The sequence below is a fragment of the Carettochelys insculpta genome, chromosome 6 (genome assembly GCF_033958435.1).
Source record: "Carettochelys insculpta isolate YL-2023 chromosome 6, ASM3395843v1, whole genome shotgun sequence".
Taxonomy (NCBI): Eukaryota; Metazoa; Chordata; order Testudines; family Carettochelyidae; genus Carettochelys; species Carettochelys insculpta.
Window position 1 is genome coordinate 78,897,503 of NC_134142.1, and position 17,624 is coordinate 78,915,126.

At 43.7% G+C, this 17,624-nt stretch overlaps 1 protein-coding gene across 8 annotated transcripts in view; it reads left to right on the forward strand.

Moving 5' to 3' along the window:
* The window catches only part of SCUBE2 (signal peptide, CUB domain and EGF like domain containing 2), a 68,562-nt gene that overhangs the window by 20,273 nt on the left and 30,665 nt on the right, over nt 1-17,624 (forward strand). For 3 of the 8 annotated variants that reach the window (XM_074998918.1, XM_074998924.1, XM_074998921.1), the window contains 11 exons: nt 123-239; nt 3,294-3,383; nt 7,811-7,927; nt 8,484-8,606; nt 10,393-10,509; nt 11,976-12,098; nt 12,587-12,703; nt 13,881-13,967; nt 15,087-15,191; nt 16,652-16,807; nt 17,193-17,396. In XM_074998918.1, the coding sequence (XP_074855019.1) occupies nt 123-239; nt 3,294-3,383; nt 7,811-7,927; nt 8,484-8,606; nt 10,393-10,509; nt 11,976-12,098; nt 12,587-12,703; nt 13,881-13,967; nt 15,087-15,191; nt 16,652-16,807; nt 17,193-17,396 (1,356 nt within the window). The remainder of the gene's footprint in view (nt 1-122; nt 240-3,293; nt 3,384-7,810; nt 7,928-8,483; nt 8,607-10,392; nt 10,510-11,975; nt 12,099-12,586; nt 12,704-13,880; nt 13,968-15,086; nt 15,192-16,651; nt 16,808-17,192; nt 17,397-17,624) is intronic. The other 5 variants (XM_074998920.1, XM_074998925.1, XM_074998919.1 and 2 more) reach the window with 4 other exon arrangements.

The following is a 17,624-nucleotide window of genomic DNA, read 5'->3' on the forward strand; positions in this document are numbered from 1 at the left end:
CTTGTACAAATCCATCAATTAATAGTGAAAACTCTAGTTTGGGAGTCACACATGAGAAGGGTAAATTCCATCCCATGCAGGGATCTGGACAGTTGAGATTCCACTCTGTGTTTTCTTTCCAGTGACATGCAATCATGGGAATGGTGGGTGTCAGCATATATGTGAGGAGGCTGACGATGGGCCTGTTTGTGGATGTCATCCGAAATACACACTGCAGTCGGATGGGAGGACCTGCCTTGGTAAGTAACCAGTGGATGAATTCTTTTCTCTTGATGACTGCTATGTAATTGAGTGTCACAGCTTTACCGTCTCTGCAGGAGTAATATGGTCCAGTTATATTGCTGAAAAATTACATAGAGGCTAACTACAAAATCTTTGAAAGTATGGGCTTGATCCATGGATCTGGCCAACCTGTGCTTGATGCAAGGGTTGACTGAGTGTGAAGGAGAAGTGGTGCAAGATCACATTTCTGCTCTCCCTGAATTGGGATCCAGTTTGGCTTTTGGAGTATCTTACAGGAATTTTAGGGCTGCTCTAAATTACTTCCAGAGCATTCCACTATCTGGGGAACACCAGACTGTGAGAAAAGGCATTCCATGGAGCTTTCCCTCTGTTAGTGGACGTGCTACCTGCTCGTTATAGGCTGCATTCAGGCTTCATGAAAAGCACAGAAGAACTGGCCCAGAAGTTTTTAAAAAAAGTCTGCTTAAGTCTATTTTGTTCTATTTCCTGTGAAGCATCACCCATATTATTAACCAAGGAACAATTCCTTTTAGTTTCTTAAGTTTTCATGGATTTATAGAGGGCAGAAGGGACCTCTAGGATCATCCAGTCTGACTTCCTGTATAATGCAGGAATTTCACCAATCCTTGCCTTTAACCTATAGTTTCTGATTGAATTCAAAGGGTATCTGTTAGAAAGGCATCCATTCCTACATAGAGAAATGGTTGAAGAACACAAATGGTTTCATGACCAGTCTCTGGTCATTGATTAAAAACAAAAACCCAACCATCGTTAGTCAGTGGGTGATCAGAATGGCAGGACACTGGTATGTAGAATCTGATATCTTGCCTTTTGTTCAGGTCACCACATCTACTGTATTTTCTGCCTCTCTGTTTTAAAGTTTTTTTCAAGTTGAATACAAAGGGATTTGAAAGGCAAATTAAAACAAAACAACAGAAAAGCTATCACATTTTTAATTGGGGTGTTTTAATGTTTTTGTTTATTTTTGTGTGTTGTTTCTGATGGTTTCTGGCTAGTTGTAGAGCTTAGCTTTGTTTTATAATTGGGTTTCAAAAGGAGTGTCGTATACGGTAGTCCAGTGGTTACCAAACTTTGCAGCATCACATCCTCTTTTTGATTTTTGAGAAACCCTCACACCCCCCACCTCTCCTTTACCATTATCCAACTCCCCTTTTAATAAAAAATTCAATTTGTACCCCTCCACGTTGAAAGGCAAAGAAAAAAAGAACAGAAAATTCACATTTTGTGGTTTGAAATTTAAAATTTTTTTATGGCAGTGGTCTCCAATCTTTTTAGATCACTTTTTAAATGTCAGGGCAAGACCCAATACCTGGCCCCTTTCTTGAGGCCCTGCCCTCTCCATTCCCCTCCTCTCCATCATTTGCGATCCCCAGCCCTTACTCATTCTCACTGGGTTGAGACGGGAGGTATGGGCTCTGGGGTGGGAATGAGGGATTTGGGTGTGGGAAGGGATCAAAGGTTCAAGCTCTGGGAAGGAATTTAGGTGTGGGAAGAGGTGGAGAAGGGGCTGCTGGCTCAGAGAAGGGGCTCCAGGCTGTAGAGTGATGGGGTCAGGTGAAGTGTGGGAGTGCTGAGCAAACCACAGGCTTGTGGATGTTAGGGTGCAGGAGTTCAGGTTGGGCGTATGATGGGCTCGGGACATAGATATTCAGTTTGTGAACTGTGCAGTAGAGTTGTGGCAGAAGACTGGGGATGTGAGAGGCTCAGGACAGGGTTCTGATGTATGATAGGCTCAGGACTGAGGTGTGTATGTGGGGATGCAGGGGTGTTATTCTGCTATGGCCAGATGGGGGCTTGGCCTGGACTGGGGGCTTGTTGGCTAGGCGTCATTTTAAATAAAATATGTCCAACACAAACATTCAGCATTGTCTTTATTTATGATAGGGGCGTGGAACATGTTTTGAGTCGGGTCACTGACCCACAGAAAAATAAGTCAGGGACCACACAAGTGAGATGCCCCCCCCACAAAAATCTCACACCTCCAAGCCATGCCAAGCCCCACTAATATGGCCCCAACTAAGACAGCTCCCTTCTCTGGCACCCCAGCCCCCTGGGGGGAGGGTAGGTAGGACTGAGGTTCAAAGCCTCAGGCCAGATTAATTCTTCTGGGGTTCCAGGGTTAGTGGAATTTGTGGTCCCCTCTGCACTCTGAGGGATCCAGTATATGGGACAGGACTGCCAGTGAGTGGAATAGGGATGGGGTGCAGAATCTGGGTGGAAAATAGCATACAGCAGGAAGCTGGGGGTAGGTGTCTGGCCAGGAGTTGGAGGCAGGAGCAGGGCACTGGTGGGAGCTGGGGCAGGGGGCAGGGTACTTGTGGGGGGTCTGGGTGATGGGAGGGGGCAGCTCTGATGGTACCAGGGGGTCCCCAGCTGCGTGCCAGGCTCGGGGTCTCAGGAAGCGCATGCACTGCTTCCCTTCCCCCAGCACCTGGCACGTTTCCTGAAAAGCCAGGTTGGTCGCCTGACAGCGACTTCCTTCTGCTGGCTGCCTTCCTGCATGGTGATTAGGGGAAGAGTGGGAGCCCTGGGTCTGCGCCAGTTCTAACTGCTCAGGCAGCTCACGGTTGCCGTGGGAAGTGAGGGACAGTTGGCGCAGACCCAGGGCTCCTCCCGCCCTGCCTCCCCCCCCAGGAAGGCAGCAGGCGGAAGGTGATCGCCGGTGGGCAACAGACCCGGCCTTTCAGGAAAGATGCTGGCTGTTAGGGGAGGGGAAGCAGTGCACACGCTTCCTGAGATGTCGGCTCCGGTGTGCAGCTGTGGGATTCCCACCCCACACTGCAAGAAGCCATCATTAACTCAGTTTTTTTAGGAGGTAATGCCAGAGCGAGCGCCTTCTTGGGATGGGGAGGATGGACGGGGCAGGGGGCTGGGTCGCCTTGTGCTCCCCCCAGGAATTTCTTCACCCCCCCACACGCTCCCCAGTTTGGGAACCTGTGTGATAGTCAGCCAGTGGATTAAGTGACAACAGTTGCACCACCGCTCACTGGTTTCCTCCCCCGACCCAATCCCTTGTGCTTGCATTACAGAAAGAGAGGAGGCTGTAGCTGAGATCTCTGAGACCAATGCCACAGCAGCAGCTGATGCGGACAAGCGAGTGAAACGGCGGCTGATCATGGGTAAAAGTGCCCCCATTGGTTTATTGTAGGAGTTCTTAACTAGTCATAACAAAAAAGCAGTCAAGTAGCACTACGAACAAAATAATTTATTAGGTGATGAGCTTTTGTGGGGCAGGCCCATTTCTTCAGATCATAGCCAGATCAGAACAGACTCGATATATAAAGCACAGAGAACCAAAAATTGTTATCAAGGTGGACAAATCAGAAAAATTGTCATCAAGGTTGGCAAATCAGAAGAGCAGAGGGGCAGCAGGAGGAGGGTGTGGGGTAAGAAAGTCAAGAGTTAGATAAAACAAAGTATGTGAAAGAGCCCTTATAATGGGCCAGGTAATTGCTGTCCCAGTTCAAGTCACATGTTTATGTGTTGAATTTGAATATAAATGAGAGTTCTGAGCACTCTCTCTGTAAAGTTCCTTTTCAGTAAAACGCAGACGTTCAGGTCATTGACAGAATGGGCCGCTCCATTAAAGTGCTGGCTGACGGGTTTGTGAGTTAGGAGTTTTTTGATGACAAGTATCAGAGAGGTAGCTGTGTTAGTCTGTATCTTCGAGAACAACAAGAAGTCCTGTGGCACCTTATAGACTAACATATTTTGGAGCATAAACTTTGTTGGGCAAAGACCCGCTTCATCAGATGCGTGAGTTTTTTGATGTCTGTTTTGTCTCCATTCATTCTTTGTCGAAGAGTGTTTAAAGTCTGTCCTGTATACATGGTATGTGGACATTGTTGGCACATGATGGCGAATGTGGTGCAGGTTGAGGTAATAGGAGGATGTGCCCGTGATTCTGTGAATAACATGATTAGGTCCAGTGATGGTATCTCCAGAATAGATATGTGGACAAAGTTGGCAAAAGGGCTTATTGCAAGGAAAAGTTCCAGGATTGATATTATTGTGTCTCTGTCACTATTTAACTAGTCGCATGGTGAATGCTTACTGTATTGAATAGCTGTCGTCGAACACAGTTATTGTGACCATGGGCGGAAGTCTGTCTTGGGAGAGATGTGCTCTACACATTGAATTCAGTGGAGGCTTGCTCAACTTTCAGGAAAGGCTGTGCCTCATAGTAAATAAGTACCCATGAGGTATATAGAGGCATGAGCTGAACCAGAGCCAAGAAACTTTCTCTCTATCTTCTCTGTCTACTGGGTTCAGCAGTCTGTGGCTAGTCTGCTGTTCAGAACTCACCAAATGCCTACTCAGATGATCTCTTTCAGATTAAATTGAAAGCCTTTAACCTCCTTGATACTGGACATTTTGATTGGCACACAGGGATTTGAAGGATTTGCCCAAAATCACACTACAAGTTTGGAAGCCGACCCCAGAGCTTCAAAATGACAATCCTTCCTGCCTCTGAGACATGCGTTGTTAGCATCCAGCTCCTGATGGAAAGCAGGGTTCTAGTCTCTTTAAATGCGTCACAGAACGTTAATCATTTTGTCACATAATTCTTTTGTCCTCCGGCTCCCTGAGCCGACAGCTCTTGCTAAATTAGGGGCCCACGTCACCATAGAGTTAAATTGCAGTTTGGACAGGAACTAGCGCTATGTCCATATCTGGTCTAAAGCCTGCAACTGTCCAAGGTTTTAACTTGGCTATGGGAGCGTGGTTAAGGTCCATTTATAGCTGCAGCCTTTAACCTTATTGCAAATCGCTCAAGGGTTGACCAGTATTTTAACTCTCTCTCTGAAGTAGAGTAACAACAGATTAAATCTAGTGTACGGAAGATGAGACTTGGGTGCAGTATTAGCCTTTTAACAATAAAGGTGCACCCTTTCTTCTGTATTTATCTTATTGCGCTGAAGGGTGATGTGTGAAGCCTTTCACTGTGATGAAAGATTTGTTTGGAGTTGAAGTTCACTCTTGATTGTTGTAGCTGATGCACAGTTGGGGTTGAGACAGATTGTTCTGTGCTAGGGAGCTTATTATTATATTACTGCAGCACTTACGAGCAAACCTAGTGTAAAAAGATGTTCCCCACTCCAAAGAAACTACAATATAAAAATCAGACAGCAGCAGAGAGCAAGAGAGAAACCAATGGTGGAATGCAAGGAAACAGTGTGATAGCATCAGTCAGTATGATAAGTAGTGGTCTCAGCATCACTGTTGTCATGGTGAGTTTTGTTTTTAATAGGTATCAAGGCAAAGGAGAATTTTGAGGGTGGATAATGAGTTAGCTTTGCAGATGTTTGTGGGGGGCGCCTCTCAGCTGTCAAGGGCAGCATGGGGGAAAGCACAAATGCGTTTGTTTGGAATTTGAAGTGGGCTATCGAGGCAGGAGTCGACTTCCCAGTGGTGAAAGTCATGACAGGTAGGGTGGTAAACAGTGTTCTCTGTAAGCTGAGCCCTTGGGTGGTCACCCAGGAGAGATTCAGGTGCTAGTTAGCAGAGCATCCATAGCTGCCCACAGCCAGCAGCATGTGTTCTATGGGTGGTACATACATTTTTTTCTGCCCATGGGTGGAAAAAATTAGAGGGAACACTGGTGAGGACAGGCTGAAGCGGGCCTTGAAAATGAAGACAAATGGTTTGTTTGGCATGCTTGAGATGGGGGAGCTAATGGAGGGATGTAGTGAGGATGATGACATGGCAAAAGCAAAGGGCTAGGGAAAATGCAGCGCTTTGAATGGATGCCAGTAGCACAAGATTGCATTTGTTGAGGCCAGAGAGAAGGGTATCACAGTAATTGAGACATGAGATGGTGAGAGCTTGCTTGAGAGTTTTAGCTATGTGCATGGATCTGGGGGCTTATCTTAGAGACGTTCTGTTGAAAGAATTGGCAGGGTTCAACATAGCCTGACATCTTGTGGCCAGGATGTGGGTGGTCGTGCCTAGACAGTGGAATAGGCCAAATGGTCTGAGCCGGAATCACTCCGACTGGTGAGAAAAGGAGTCAGCAGCCAGGGATTGCAGACTGGGGTGAGAGCTGGCGGTAGGAGTCAGAATCAGATGCCAGAGCCAAAGTCATATGTTCGAATTTGGAGCCATAGGTCAGAACTGAGTTAACTGGAGAAGGCAAAATTGCTCAGGAACTTGCTCTGCTCCAGGCCCACACAGTGCTTCCCCTGCCTTAGAAGGCATCTCCGTTGAGTCCTGGTTTCTCAGGATAATTTGGGTGGAATTCTCATCCTAGGGCATGGATGTTCTTGCTGGTTCCTTGAGCGTAGCCTTTCCAGCACACCAAGAACTGCAGCTTTCCCCTAACTCATTGAGAGTTGAGAATCCAGTGGACCAACTACTTGCCCGTCTTTTATGGCAGATGGAAATGTTTTGGGTATGCACTCTCGATGTAGGGGTTTAAAAGTGAGACAGAGTGGCTCTTCAAGCACTTGGGCATCTGTAATACGAAGGCCACTGGCTTAACCCATTGTCTAGTCTTGAAGGGGCATATGTATTGATAGTCTAGTTTGGCGGATGGGCAGCTTGATTTAAGTTTCTGGCCAAGAGCCACACTCTGTCTTCTTTTGTCCAATATGGGGCAGCCTGGGCATCTTAGTCTGTGTGGTGTTCATGCAGTTCTTTGGCAGACTGCAGCTGTTCCTATGTTCCCAAGTGCCTGAGTGGAATCAGGAATCAGATCTGAGGGTTGTAACTTGGTTACCTGGAGTGTGGTGAGACAGGAGCAGGGCTGGATAAAAGGCAGAAGCAGGGCTGGGAACCAGCGGGAACAGGACCCATCATACCTAAGGGTGAATGCTTTAAGCAGCCACTGATCTGCCGCTGGTGTTAAAACTCAGTTAAAACTCTTCCAGTCGGTCAGGTGGCATAACCAGTTAGGCAGCCTTTTACAGGTCAGCTGCACTCATTTTTTTGGGAGACTGGCTGTGCTGCAGGCTCTGATTCTTGACAGCAAGCTTTGTGGAAGGAAAGCGGTGTCAAAGATGAGGCCTAGGTTTTGGGCCAGAGTGACAGGCAGATGATGGCGGTCTCTGCAGTGATTGAGAAAGGAGGCAGTGGAGAGAGCTTTGGGGAGTGAGATTAGGAATTCTTTGTTAGCTGTGCTGATTTGAGCTGATGGCATTCAGGAGAAGATTTAGAAGGACAGGCCAACAGTCTAATTTGTGCAGGGGAAGAATGGTCTGGAGCAGAGAGATAGCACAGAGATGACAGCCTAATTTGTTTTTCTGGATGAGAATTTCCAAGAGATAGGATGCATAGGGAGAAGAGAAGTACAGAGCCTTGAGGAAGCCCCCCCAGGAAGTTGGAGGAGGAGTGGGGAGTCTTGCCTATCTCCAGCCAGATGTCTATCCATAACTTGTACATAGATAAATTGGGCAGACAGAAAAAGATACAAGAAATGCAGACATTTTCTTCCTTCTCGAAATCTGTAATGGGGGTGAATAAAAATGGATGGACCACTGCTAGTACCATATATTACTTTATTTCCCTTCTAACATTCCTAACATGTTATCTTTATTTGCTCTGTTAGAAACATGTGCTGTAAATAATGGTGGCTGTGACCGGACTTGTAAAGATACCTCAACTGGAGTTCACTGCAGCTGTCCTGTTGGATTTATGCTCCAGCTTGATGGGAAGACTTGTAGAGGTACATTTTGCACTTTTGGAAACATACTTGTTAAATACCGAGCCACAAGCAGTCTAATTTCAAAGGTCTCATGTGTCTGTAAATTCTGAAGTGCTTTGGGGAGGAGTGAAAGAGAGAATTGTTTAAAAAAAAAAAAAAAAAAAAAAAAAAAAAAAAAATCTTTAAAGAGAACAGTATCAGAGTTAGTTTAAGGCTCCAAAGGCTTTCCAGATTGACAAATGACTTTATCTTATCTAATTGTATAAGACAAGAAAGAGCCCCCTTGGATGTGTGTGATCAAGTGAATGTGAATTTGATACCAATATGTTAGATGGAAAAGAAGTAATACAGAAATGGGTTTGAACTGCAAAGTTCATTACTGAATCTATATCTGAATTTTCCCAAAGTTTGAGGTGATTTAGTTTTTGAATCTTGTTCAGGACTCTCCCTGAAGGGAACTTGAACTTATCAGTCAAGTCCAACTTTTTCATCCATAGAAAATGTCTGTCTTTGGGATCTACCTATGAAAGGACACCAAGCATATTCTTTTTATTTGCTACTCACTTCCCTGTTACAGATATTGATGAATGCCAAGCCAGCAATGGAGGCTGTGATCATTTTTGTAAAAACACTATTGGCAGTTTTGATTGCAGATGCAGAAAGGGATTTAAATTATTAACAGATGAGAAGTCTTGTCAAGGTATGTACATGGAGAGGCAATGAAAGTAAAATAAAAAAGATTGGCTTGGATACCCACTGAAGTAAGGAAATTCTGGTATTCTCTGGAATGATTTCTGTCCTCTGTATTTCTAATGTCTAAAGTTGCAGTGAAAAGCATTTGGTATATCACAGTGGGAGATTTGTTTGATTCACTGCACATTGAATAACCACCTGAAAATAAAGAGAAGTCCTGTGGCACCTTATAGACTAACATATTTATTTGGCCATAAACATCCCTGGGTAAAAAACACTTTGTAAACATGAAAGCTTATGCCCAAATAAATCTGGGGTGTTAGTCTACAAGGTGCCACAGGAGTCCTTGTTTGTTTTTGCAAATACAGACTTTACAGCTACCCCTCTGAGATGTATCTGAAAATAATAGTCCCATTTTCTGCCGTTCCATATCAGGAAAAAACCTTTACTCCAAGACAAATATTTATACAGAGCGAACTTGCCAGAAATGTGTAGGCTTTCCAAGATTTCTGACACAAGTTGTTTATGAATGTTTATTTTAAGGATTTATAGCTCTTTTTGTCTGTGGTTTTTTTCTGTCACTCATAGAATGTTGTAAACTTGATGTAGCAATTTGGGCTGATCCCTTAAAGAGCAAACTTGGATCAGACTCCACTTATATTCCCATTTATGTCAATGGGAATTTTGTCAGAGACTTTTATGGGAACAGGGTAAGGCTCATCATGTTTAGTAACTTGTTCTAGTGGAACAAAAAGCAGTCAAGTAGCACTTTAACTGCTTTTTGTTTTGATCGTGTGTAGACTAGCATGGCTTCCTCTCTGTTATTGTTCTAGTGGGATAGAGTACTTTTGATAATAATATAATAAACATTTAGGGTCTCTCATCCTGCTTCCTGGAATCCATAGGAGCTTTGCTATTAATTTCACTGGGAACAATATTGGGCCATTACAATGAATTTGCTTTTTGAATTAAGATATGCACCACGAAAAATGATGAAAATGGCCCAGGAGCAATTTAGCTCGACGAAGCAATGACATTCTCACCGGCATTGAGGACAATGGCTGAAGACATACAAGACTTAAGCCCAAGATGTGCAGTATGATGAATCTGTGGCCTCTTGACAAGTGTATCCAGTGGTCTTGTACCAAGAGAAGAACAGAACCTAGTGACAGTTCCTCGAGGACTACACTGAGGCACATTGCTGGGGCTGGGTGGAGGAAGATTTTGCAGAAGCTCTTGCTCCATGGGGCTAAGGAGGTCACTTGGGTTTCTTGGAATACTTTCCTAGTGCCTTTCACTTGCATGAATTCCCAAAGCTTCCTGTCTTTTTTTCCACCTTTCTTGAGAGGTATTTCAGTCGCGAAGTATAGAATAGGAATGGGCCTAGAACAGGAACTGCACATACATAGTCAAGGTAAAAATTTGGTCTCCTAGTTTTGTCAAAGGTAGAAGGAATTGGAAAGTTACTTTGAAAATATTCTGCATTGCCTTCCCTTGAAGTATTTTTTTTGCCAGCCAAGTCTTGTGCAGTGAAGAGAACTTTGCAGCAATTTTATTTTAAACATTGCTATTAGAACTATAACCTCAGTTTAACCACTTGCCAAGAATTATCTGTTTTGGCAAACTAACTGCTCTCGTAAAAGTTGTTACTTCAATGTGTTACAGACTAACGGCTTTTAAAGAATTTGCTTAGGTCTTATAAATCTGCATGTCTCTATGTCCAATTTTGCTAGATCATAAATACTTCCATGACAAGCCAGGAGATACTAATGTATCTTCTTTAAAAATTACAGATATTGATGAATGTTCATTTGAAAGGACATGTGACCATACATGCGTCAATCATCCAGGCTCCTTTGAGTGTAGTTGTAACAAAGGATATGCTCTCTATGGCTTCACACATTGTGGAGGTGTGTATAAAATGATGCTAATGTACATGTTTGTCAGAGCACTGGAGCAACATTCATTACTGTCAATGGGACCCAGGTGTCTAAAACCCAGGCTGTATAGCAAATTTACCCTGTGTCTTTTCTGGGTACTTTTTCAGAAGGGGAGACAGTCCAAAAGTGAAGACCAATCTTCTGTCTTTGACTGCCTTTTTGATTAAATGACCTTTCCCTCTGCATCTGTGTATTGGAAAGCAACAGTGGCCATTAGAACAAACAGATACATTCCACATGTGGAAATGATGGCCATGATCCAACAGCATTTCCTCACGAAAAAGTCCCATTGACTTCACATAGAGTTCTGTACACAAATTTCGCATGTTAGAAAAGGTTTCAAATAATTTTGAATTATGCGAGCTATTTTGCAGCATTAACGACAAGCCTTGATGCGAGATCCTCATTTGATCTACATTGGTGATTGCTCCACTACAGTCATGGAGTTACACTGGTTGATACCAGCTAAGAATTTAGCCCTAAACTGTGTACTTCTGATTTGCAAAGAAACACTCGGTGAAAGAGACCAGTATGTTGATATGCACCTAGATCTAATGTCTGGGGCAAGTGGAAACTTGCAGAATGTTCTTATGAGGCAGCCTGAGTTATTTGACAGTAAATGAAAACAAAGCAATTTTCATGTGAAATATATTGAATATATACATGTGTATTTAATTTCTTGGCATGTGTGACTTTGAGGTAGAATAAGCATCTTGATGTTGGGGACCACGATGCAAAAAATTTGACGAGTTCATAACTCTCCTTTGCATTGAATTGGGTATTTCTGGCCACAGGGAAAAACTCAAGGGTATGTCAGAGAGCCAGATCCCTACAGCTCCAAGTTCTAGACACACTTAAACTGAGGTACAATATAACACACTTCTGTCTTTGCCCCTTTTGTTAGGGAAATAGGGCTTTGTGTATGTTCTTTAGAATTAAACAGGATTGTGCACAACGCACAAAAGTACCTGACTTGATAACTGATTTCTCTCCTTAATGGAAGTAACCTGGAAAGGCCCTGAATATAGGCTAAGGACTCAGTCACAACTATGCTAGGGAGTATTGCCCACATGTACTCATTAACAGTAAGATAAAATGTATTGCAACATATTTATGAATCTGAACATTTAAGACAAATGATCCATTTGAATCTTGTGTCCCATATTCTGATTTTATTCCAAACTTAATAAATAATGACGAGCATGTCGATGAGGCTGGAATTTTGGGGGCATATTTAACACACAGATAAACCATTTTGACTAGTTAAAGGGCAGTAGGAAATGCAGCCGCATAAAGGGTCCAATTTTTAGAAGCTGCCATAGATCGATATCAGCATTTGCATGCAGTTACTTAATTTGAATTTGTGTGAATTCACGGCTGAGTGCACGTGATACTGGATTGATATTTTTAAAAGGCCTTTTCACACTCTTCTTTAGATATTAATGAATGTAGCATCAACAATGGTGGCTGCCAGCAGATCTGTGTGAACACACTGGGAGATTATGAATGTCAGTGTCATTCCAGCCACAAATTACACTGGAATAAAAAGGACTGTGTTGGTAAGGTGCATAGAAGATGTTTTTGTACTTTGGGTGAACTTGAAGGTAATGCAACTCAAGGCAGCGCTGAAAATCTTGATCCTTCCTACAAAGAGGCACAGATAATTATTTTCTTCATTAGATTTCTGCCTTATTTTTCCATCAGCCATGATGGTCATTGTTGAAACAGGTGAAAAACAGGAGATACTTTGAGGGGTTTTGCTTGCTGCTTTCTTCTCCATGCTTTTATCTAGGCATTCTCTTTTGTGCTCTCCTGCATGAAAAACATGCTGAGATAGATTTCCCTGAATGCAAGTTACAAATAGTGTTTAATCCAGGTGTGACTTCTTTTTTTCCTTCCCTCCCTCTCCTCTGTGTATGGAATTGTTAGTTGCATGGGTGCAGTTTGGTATCAGTTATGTGGCAGACGGAGCTGAAAGTTGTCTCTCTGCACAGTGAATGCAGATGTTTTACTTCTCCCATGAGTGTTTGTTTTTTATCCTGTTTAGCAATAGAGGGGTTGCTGCCTGACCACATGTCACCCAAACCATTGCTGTCCTGCATTAAGAGTGGTAGGAGTGACAAGTGCATCTTAAACTGTCCCTCTGAGGTTCATTTGATTTCTGGTGAGTCAAACAGAACAAAACAAGTGTAACGTAACTATGTGCTGATAGCGAGGGAATTTAGGAATAACCAGAGCTTTTTTTGTGGCAGTACATGCTGGTACACAGTACTGGCACCTCCACAGCAATATTCACCCCAACTGGGGATCCTGCAGCTGGGGCTCTGTGTCCCAGCCAGCTCCCAGCCATGGGGCTGCAGAATACACTGCCACCCCCTCAGCAGAGTTTCCTGTGTTGGGGCTGTTGGTGAGGCTTGGTGCCCCAGCTGGCTCCCAGCCGTGGGGCTGCTAGAACTCCCTCACCCTGCTGAGTACCGGCTCCTCTTTTTATTTTAAAAGCACTGGGAATAACAATAATTACTCTTGTGAAAGCTTGTAGTAAGTAATGAAAAAAAAAACCCTTTTCTCTTCTTTATATAGAGATTTTCAGATCTCTGCCAGAGCAATAGGAATCCCCCCTTTTCTGTCTTTCGTAGGGGTGATGGGTGAAGGCCTTCTGTGGAAGACAGGTCCCAGCCTTCCCCTTCTGCCTGAGTCCCCACCCCTTCTGTATTCCCTGCTCCTCCATGGAGCCAACCCTGGATGACTGCCCCCAGCCCTTGACAATCCCCAAACCCCTCAGTGCCCCCCATCCTAGCAGGTGGCATGGCTCTACTCTTCCTGGGTGTGTCCCAGTGTCAGCCCTCCCCGGGAGGCTGGAGAACTTAGCTGGCTTTGGGAAGGAAATGCCTTTCCTTGCCTGTGTTACCCACCGGCCAGTCTCAGATCATAGCTGTTGTCAGTTGTCCTCTTCAATGAACAGGGTCTGATAGAAATCCCAGTGCTTTCCATGCCCTTCTGCAGCTGGCCAAGGTGATGTGAGGCACCCTCTGTGTCTGAACACGTTGGCTGTATGGTATTCCCAGCCCCTGCATCCAGGGGAGCAGGACTGGCCTGTTACGGGGCCAAGTACTGACACGAGGGCAAAACCACGTTTATGACTGACCTCTTCTTAAAACCCTGAGAGGTGCAGGTCATTACCCAAACTTGGAGTATGGAAGTTATTTAAACATCCCTTTTAAGGGCAATAAAGCACAGCAAATTATTAATATCTTAGAAACTGGATGCCCCCAAACTGTGTGTGTGTGTGTAGCCTACATCCTGCCTTTAATATCTGCCTATATAATTTGTATGTCTGTTAGAAATACAAGACGCCTATACTCTGACCTGTGGCCGCTCTTCTCAGCGTAAGAAAAACCAGCAGAATATGAGTGAGTCGACTCACCTGGGTAATTACTAGATCTGCATGCTGCATGACTTGTCGCATCTCCTTTGGTAGGGCAGCACGAGGCAGGGCTCTGTTGTTCAGGTTTTGTGGTTTTTCTCTTTCACAGTTTATTACCTGAAATTTTGCTCCCTCTTCTTTCCCCAAGTGTGTGCAGCACACACACGGTGACGCTACTCAAAGCCCATGTGCTGCTTCACCAGCATCAGTAATTCTGAGCCCTGACAAGGAAAATACAGAGAAGAGACACACACATCTCATAGAATCATTGGCTAAGGTGAACAGCGGGGCTGGAGACGTAGGTGCCTCTCTTTGGGCACTGTGGGCCCACTGATGGAGGGGTGGGGAAAAAGAGGGCAGTTGCCCCTGGGGCTCAGTGATTCAAAGGGGCCCAAGGTTCCAGTTGCTGCCGCTGATATTGGTAGCCAGAGGCCCAGGTCCTTTAAATCACTGACAGAGTGCCACACTGGAGTGCTGTGAAGCGCTGGGAGGGGGAGGGGGTGCAGAGTGTGGTGCATTCTGGGTGGCACTGAGGTCTGGCTGCCTCTGCCCCACTATTTGTGCTCTCAGCCACACCCCTTCCCCTAGTGCAGAGCTGCCCTCCCATGTTGCTGAGAGGCGTGCGGAGGCTCTCTGCTCTCCTGGGCACCCAGACTGAAATATTATGGCTGTATCTAACACGTGTGGCTTGTTTAGTTGGACTGTAAAATTTATAAAGCATTTGGAAGCTAAATGGATATCAGGTGCCGCTCTAGATAAGTGCAGGGAAACAGCTCCTCAGTTGGTGTAAAATGACTTATCTACTTTGAGTTCTAGTGACACCGAAGCCATTGCCCTATGATTGTTATTGTTCATTGGGGATTAAATAAAATACATTACAACTTATTACTCCAGTTCTAACTTCCTAAGTTCCTGTACTAACTTATTAGCAGAAGAAAAATGGTGTCTCCTGTGACCTTCAAGCATGGTCTCCGTGCCAAAAAAAAAAAAAAAAAAAGTGACGCATTTTAATGCTGGATAGTTTTACGAGTAATAATGTCATTTTAGTGACTTACTTAACCTTGCCTTAGTATTTCCAGTCCTTTCCCCCTTGAAAGTAACACATCCTTGTTTCTCTCTCTAGATGCCTCAACCATCAAGACAAGTGTTACCATGAAGTTTAATGAAGGAAAATGTAGTTTGAAAAAGACTGAGCTATTTCAAGAAGATCTGCAACAGATAATACCAGGTAAGGTCATATACATGAAAGTAAGCAAGTAAAGGCTGTAGTTCAGGGATTCATAAAACATTTTCATGGCATGGGCTGTCTCTTAATAGTCAGAGATCTTTGCACAGTACCTCTCCTCACCCTTGTGATTACGTTATTTCCCAGTCGTAATCATTTTAGATGATACAGCTTCTTGGTGATAACTATAGTGATTACTAATATAGCTTTTCCATATGGACAAAGTGTTTCTGTGTTTCTTAAATCATCTTTAATGTGTTGATTGTGTGGAATAAACTTAACCATAATGTTTCCTTTTGATGATCCGCCTTATCCATTCTTCCCACCCTTTGTTTGGTTCCTATCTCTATGCACAGGATTCTCTGCCCTTTGGTTCTTTTTGCTCCTGCTTCTCTAAACAGATACATCTCCTGCCTCCTCTGTCTCCCACAACCTTTATATTCATGTTCTTTCCCTGACACCATATTGAAAAAGTTCCTGGCTTTTATTCTGCTGATGACGGATCCCCAAGTTTGACAACTGTTTCTCTTCTATTCCACTTAGGTAGCAGTAGGCCCTAAGGTATATAGCAAGGCCAGCTCCTCCCACTTGTTTCCAGCTTCTTTCACTGGAAGGATGAGCCTGGAAACCTGTGAAAACTGCTGGAAACAAAGTCTGCTCACAGGGTACTGTTTGAGATGAGTCTGAATGTTCTCATAATGCAAACAAGATATCTTTGCGGAATGAGGACTTGGCACATGGCCATATTATAGCCAATCTTTTACTTTATTGAACATGAAGAACCAAAAAGATCAACATGTCAATTTGTTTGGCTTTAAAAGAATAGGAGTGATCATATCTATGAGACTCTTACCAGGAATATGTATTTATCTCAAAACTAAAACATGTTCAGGACTTTTTCTTAAATTGAATTTGTTTCCTTAGGGAAACCTTAAATAATTGTCTCTGTAATTCCTGTACATAATGGGATCAAACCCAGTTGTGTGGAAACACTGTGAGGAGCTAACACGATTTTCACACACACTCTGACCAGAGCAGACAACAGCTTTTCCCTTGAAAACAGTATAAAAGTTTAACCTGTTCTGTGTGAGGAACAGCACTGTTCTAATATATATGCACGGGCCAACAACAAGCAACTAATATTAGGGCCTTGCTAGCAGCAGCCAGGTTTAAGTGATCTGGCAGTTTTAGCAAGGTACTAATCACAGCATGGCCTGTATCTTATGTACAGTGAGGCCAGATCCTCAGCTGGTGTCAATTGCTATTGGTCTGCTGAAGTCACTGAAGCTCCAGCAAAGTATGTTGGCTGAGGATTCAGCCCAGTTGCCTGTTGTTTACTAGCATCTGGAGTTAATCATTTAGTCCCTTAGCAGTCTTCCAAGCAAAATTATTTACTGAGCTGTAGTGAATGTGCAATAACATAGTTGGCCAAGTTTTTGCTTCCTTTAATTTTGTTCATGCAGATAATCATAACTCAGTAGTGGAGAGCTTCTGCTATGTAAACCTAAAGTGCAGCTCTGGCAAGAAAGTTCTTGGAGCCTTCAGCAAACCAACAACAGCAAATGAAATGTTTATCACGTTGGACATGGAACTTGAAATAAACCAAAAGGAGGTGACAGGTTGGTTGGAAATCAATCCAAGATGCAACGGAAAGCTTCTTGCAGTTTGAGCCTTAATTTCTTTCTTTCGCTTTCATCTTTATGCAAAAAACAATAATAAAAGTATCTCCTGTTTTGAAGCTTCATTTAATTGGTTTGGAAAGAATGACATGTGTACATATATATGCACACCTAGTTCCAGGATCAGACAGCTACAATCTACTAAAGATTGTCCATTTCAGTTTTTTTTTCTGGCCTGATGGTGTTTTCCTTAAAGATTTTGTGCCTCCTTTTCACAGTTTGCATTCTCTGTTGTTTGCTTTGACCAGTATTTTAACCAATTATTGCTCACTGTCATTTATACTGAAGTTCTCTGCCCCTAATTTTCATCCCTGTTACCTTTTAGACACATGTGATTTGAACTGTGCTCGTAAAAGGACTGAGAAGCGACTCCGCAAAACAACTAGAACTTTGAGGAAGGCAATCAGCAGTGAGCAGTTCTACATTCATCTCTCTGGTATGGACCATGTAGTGGCCAGAAAGCCTCCCAGGCTCTCAGATCCACAGGAGTTCTGTGGCATGGGAAAAATGCACGTGGATAACAGATGTGGTAAGCACAGTATCAGAGAAACTTAACTTTGGGACAAACCCCTTTTCATCAGTTCAGCATTTTGCTTGGGATTGGTGAGCATTGAAGGATGGGGAGTTAGAGAACTTTACCAGAATGAAGAAGGAAAACAGTATAGTGATGTCAAAACAAAAAAGCAGTCAAGTAGCACTTTAAAGACTAACAAAATAATTGATCAGGTGATGAGCTTTTGTGGGACAGACCCACTTC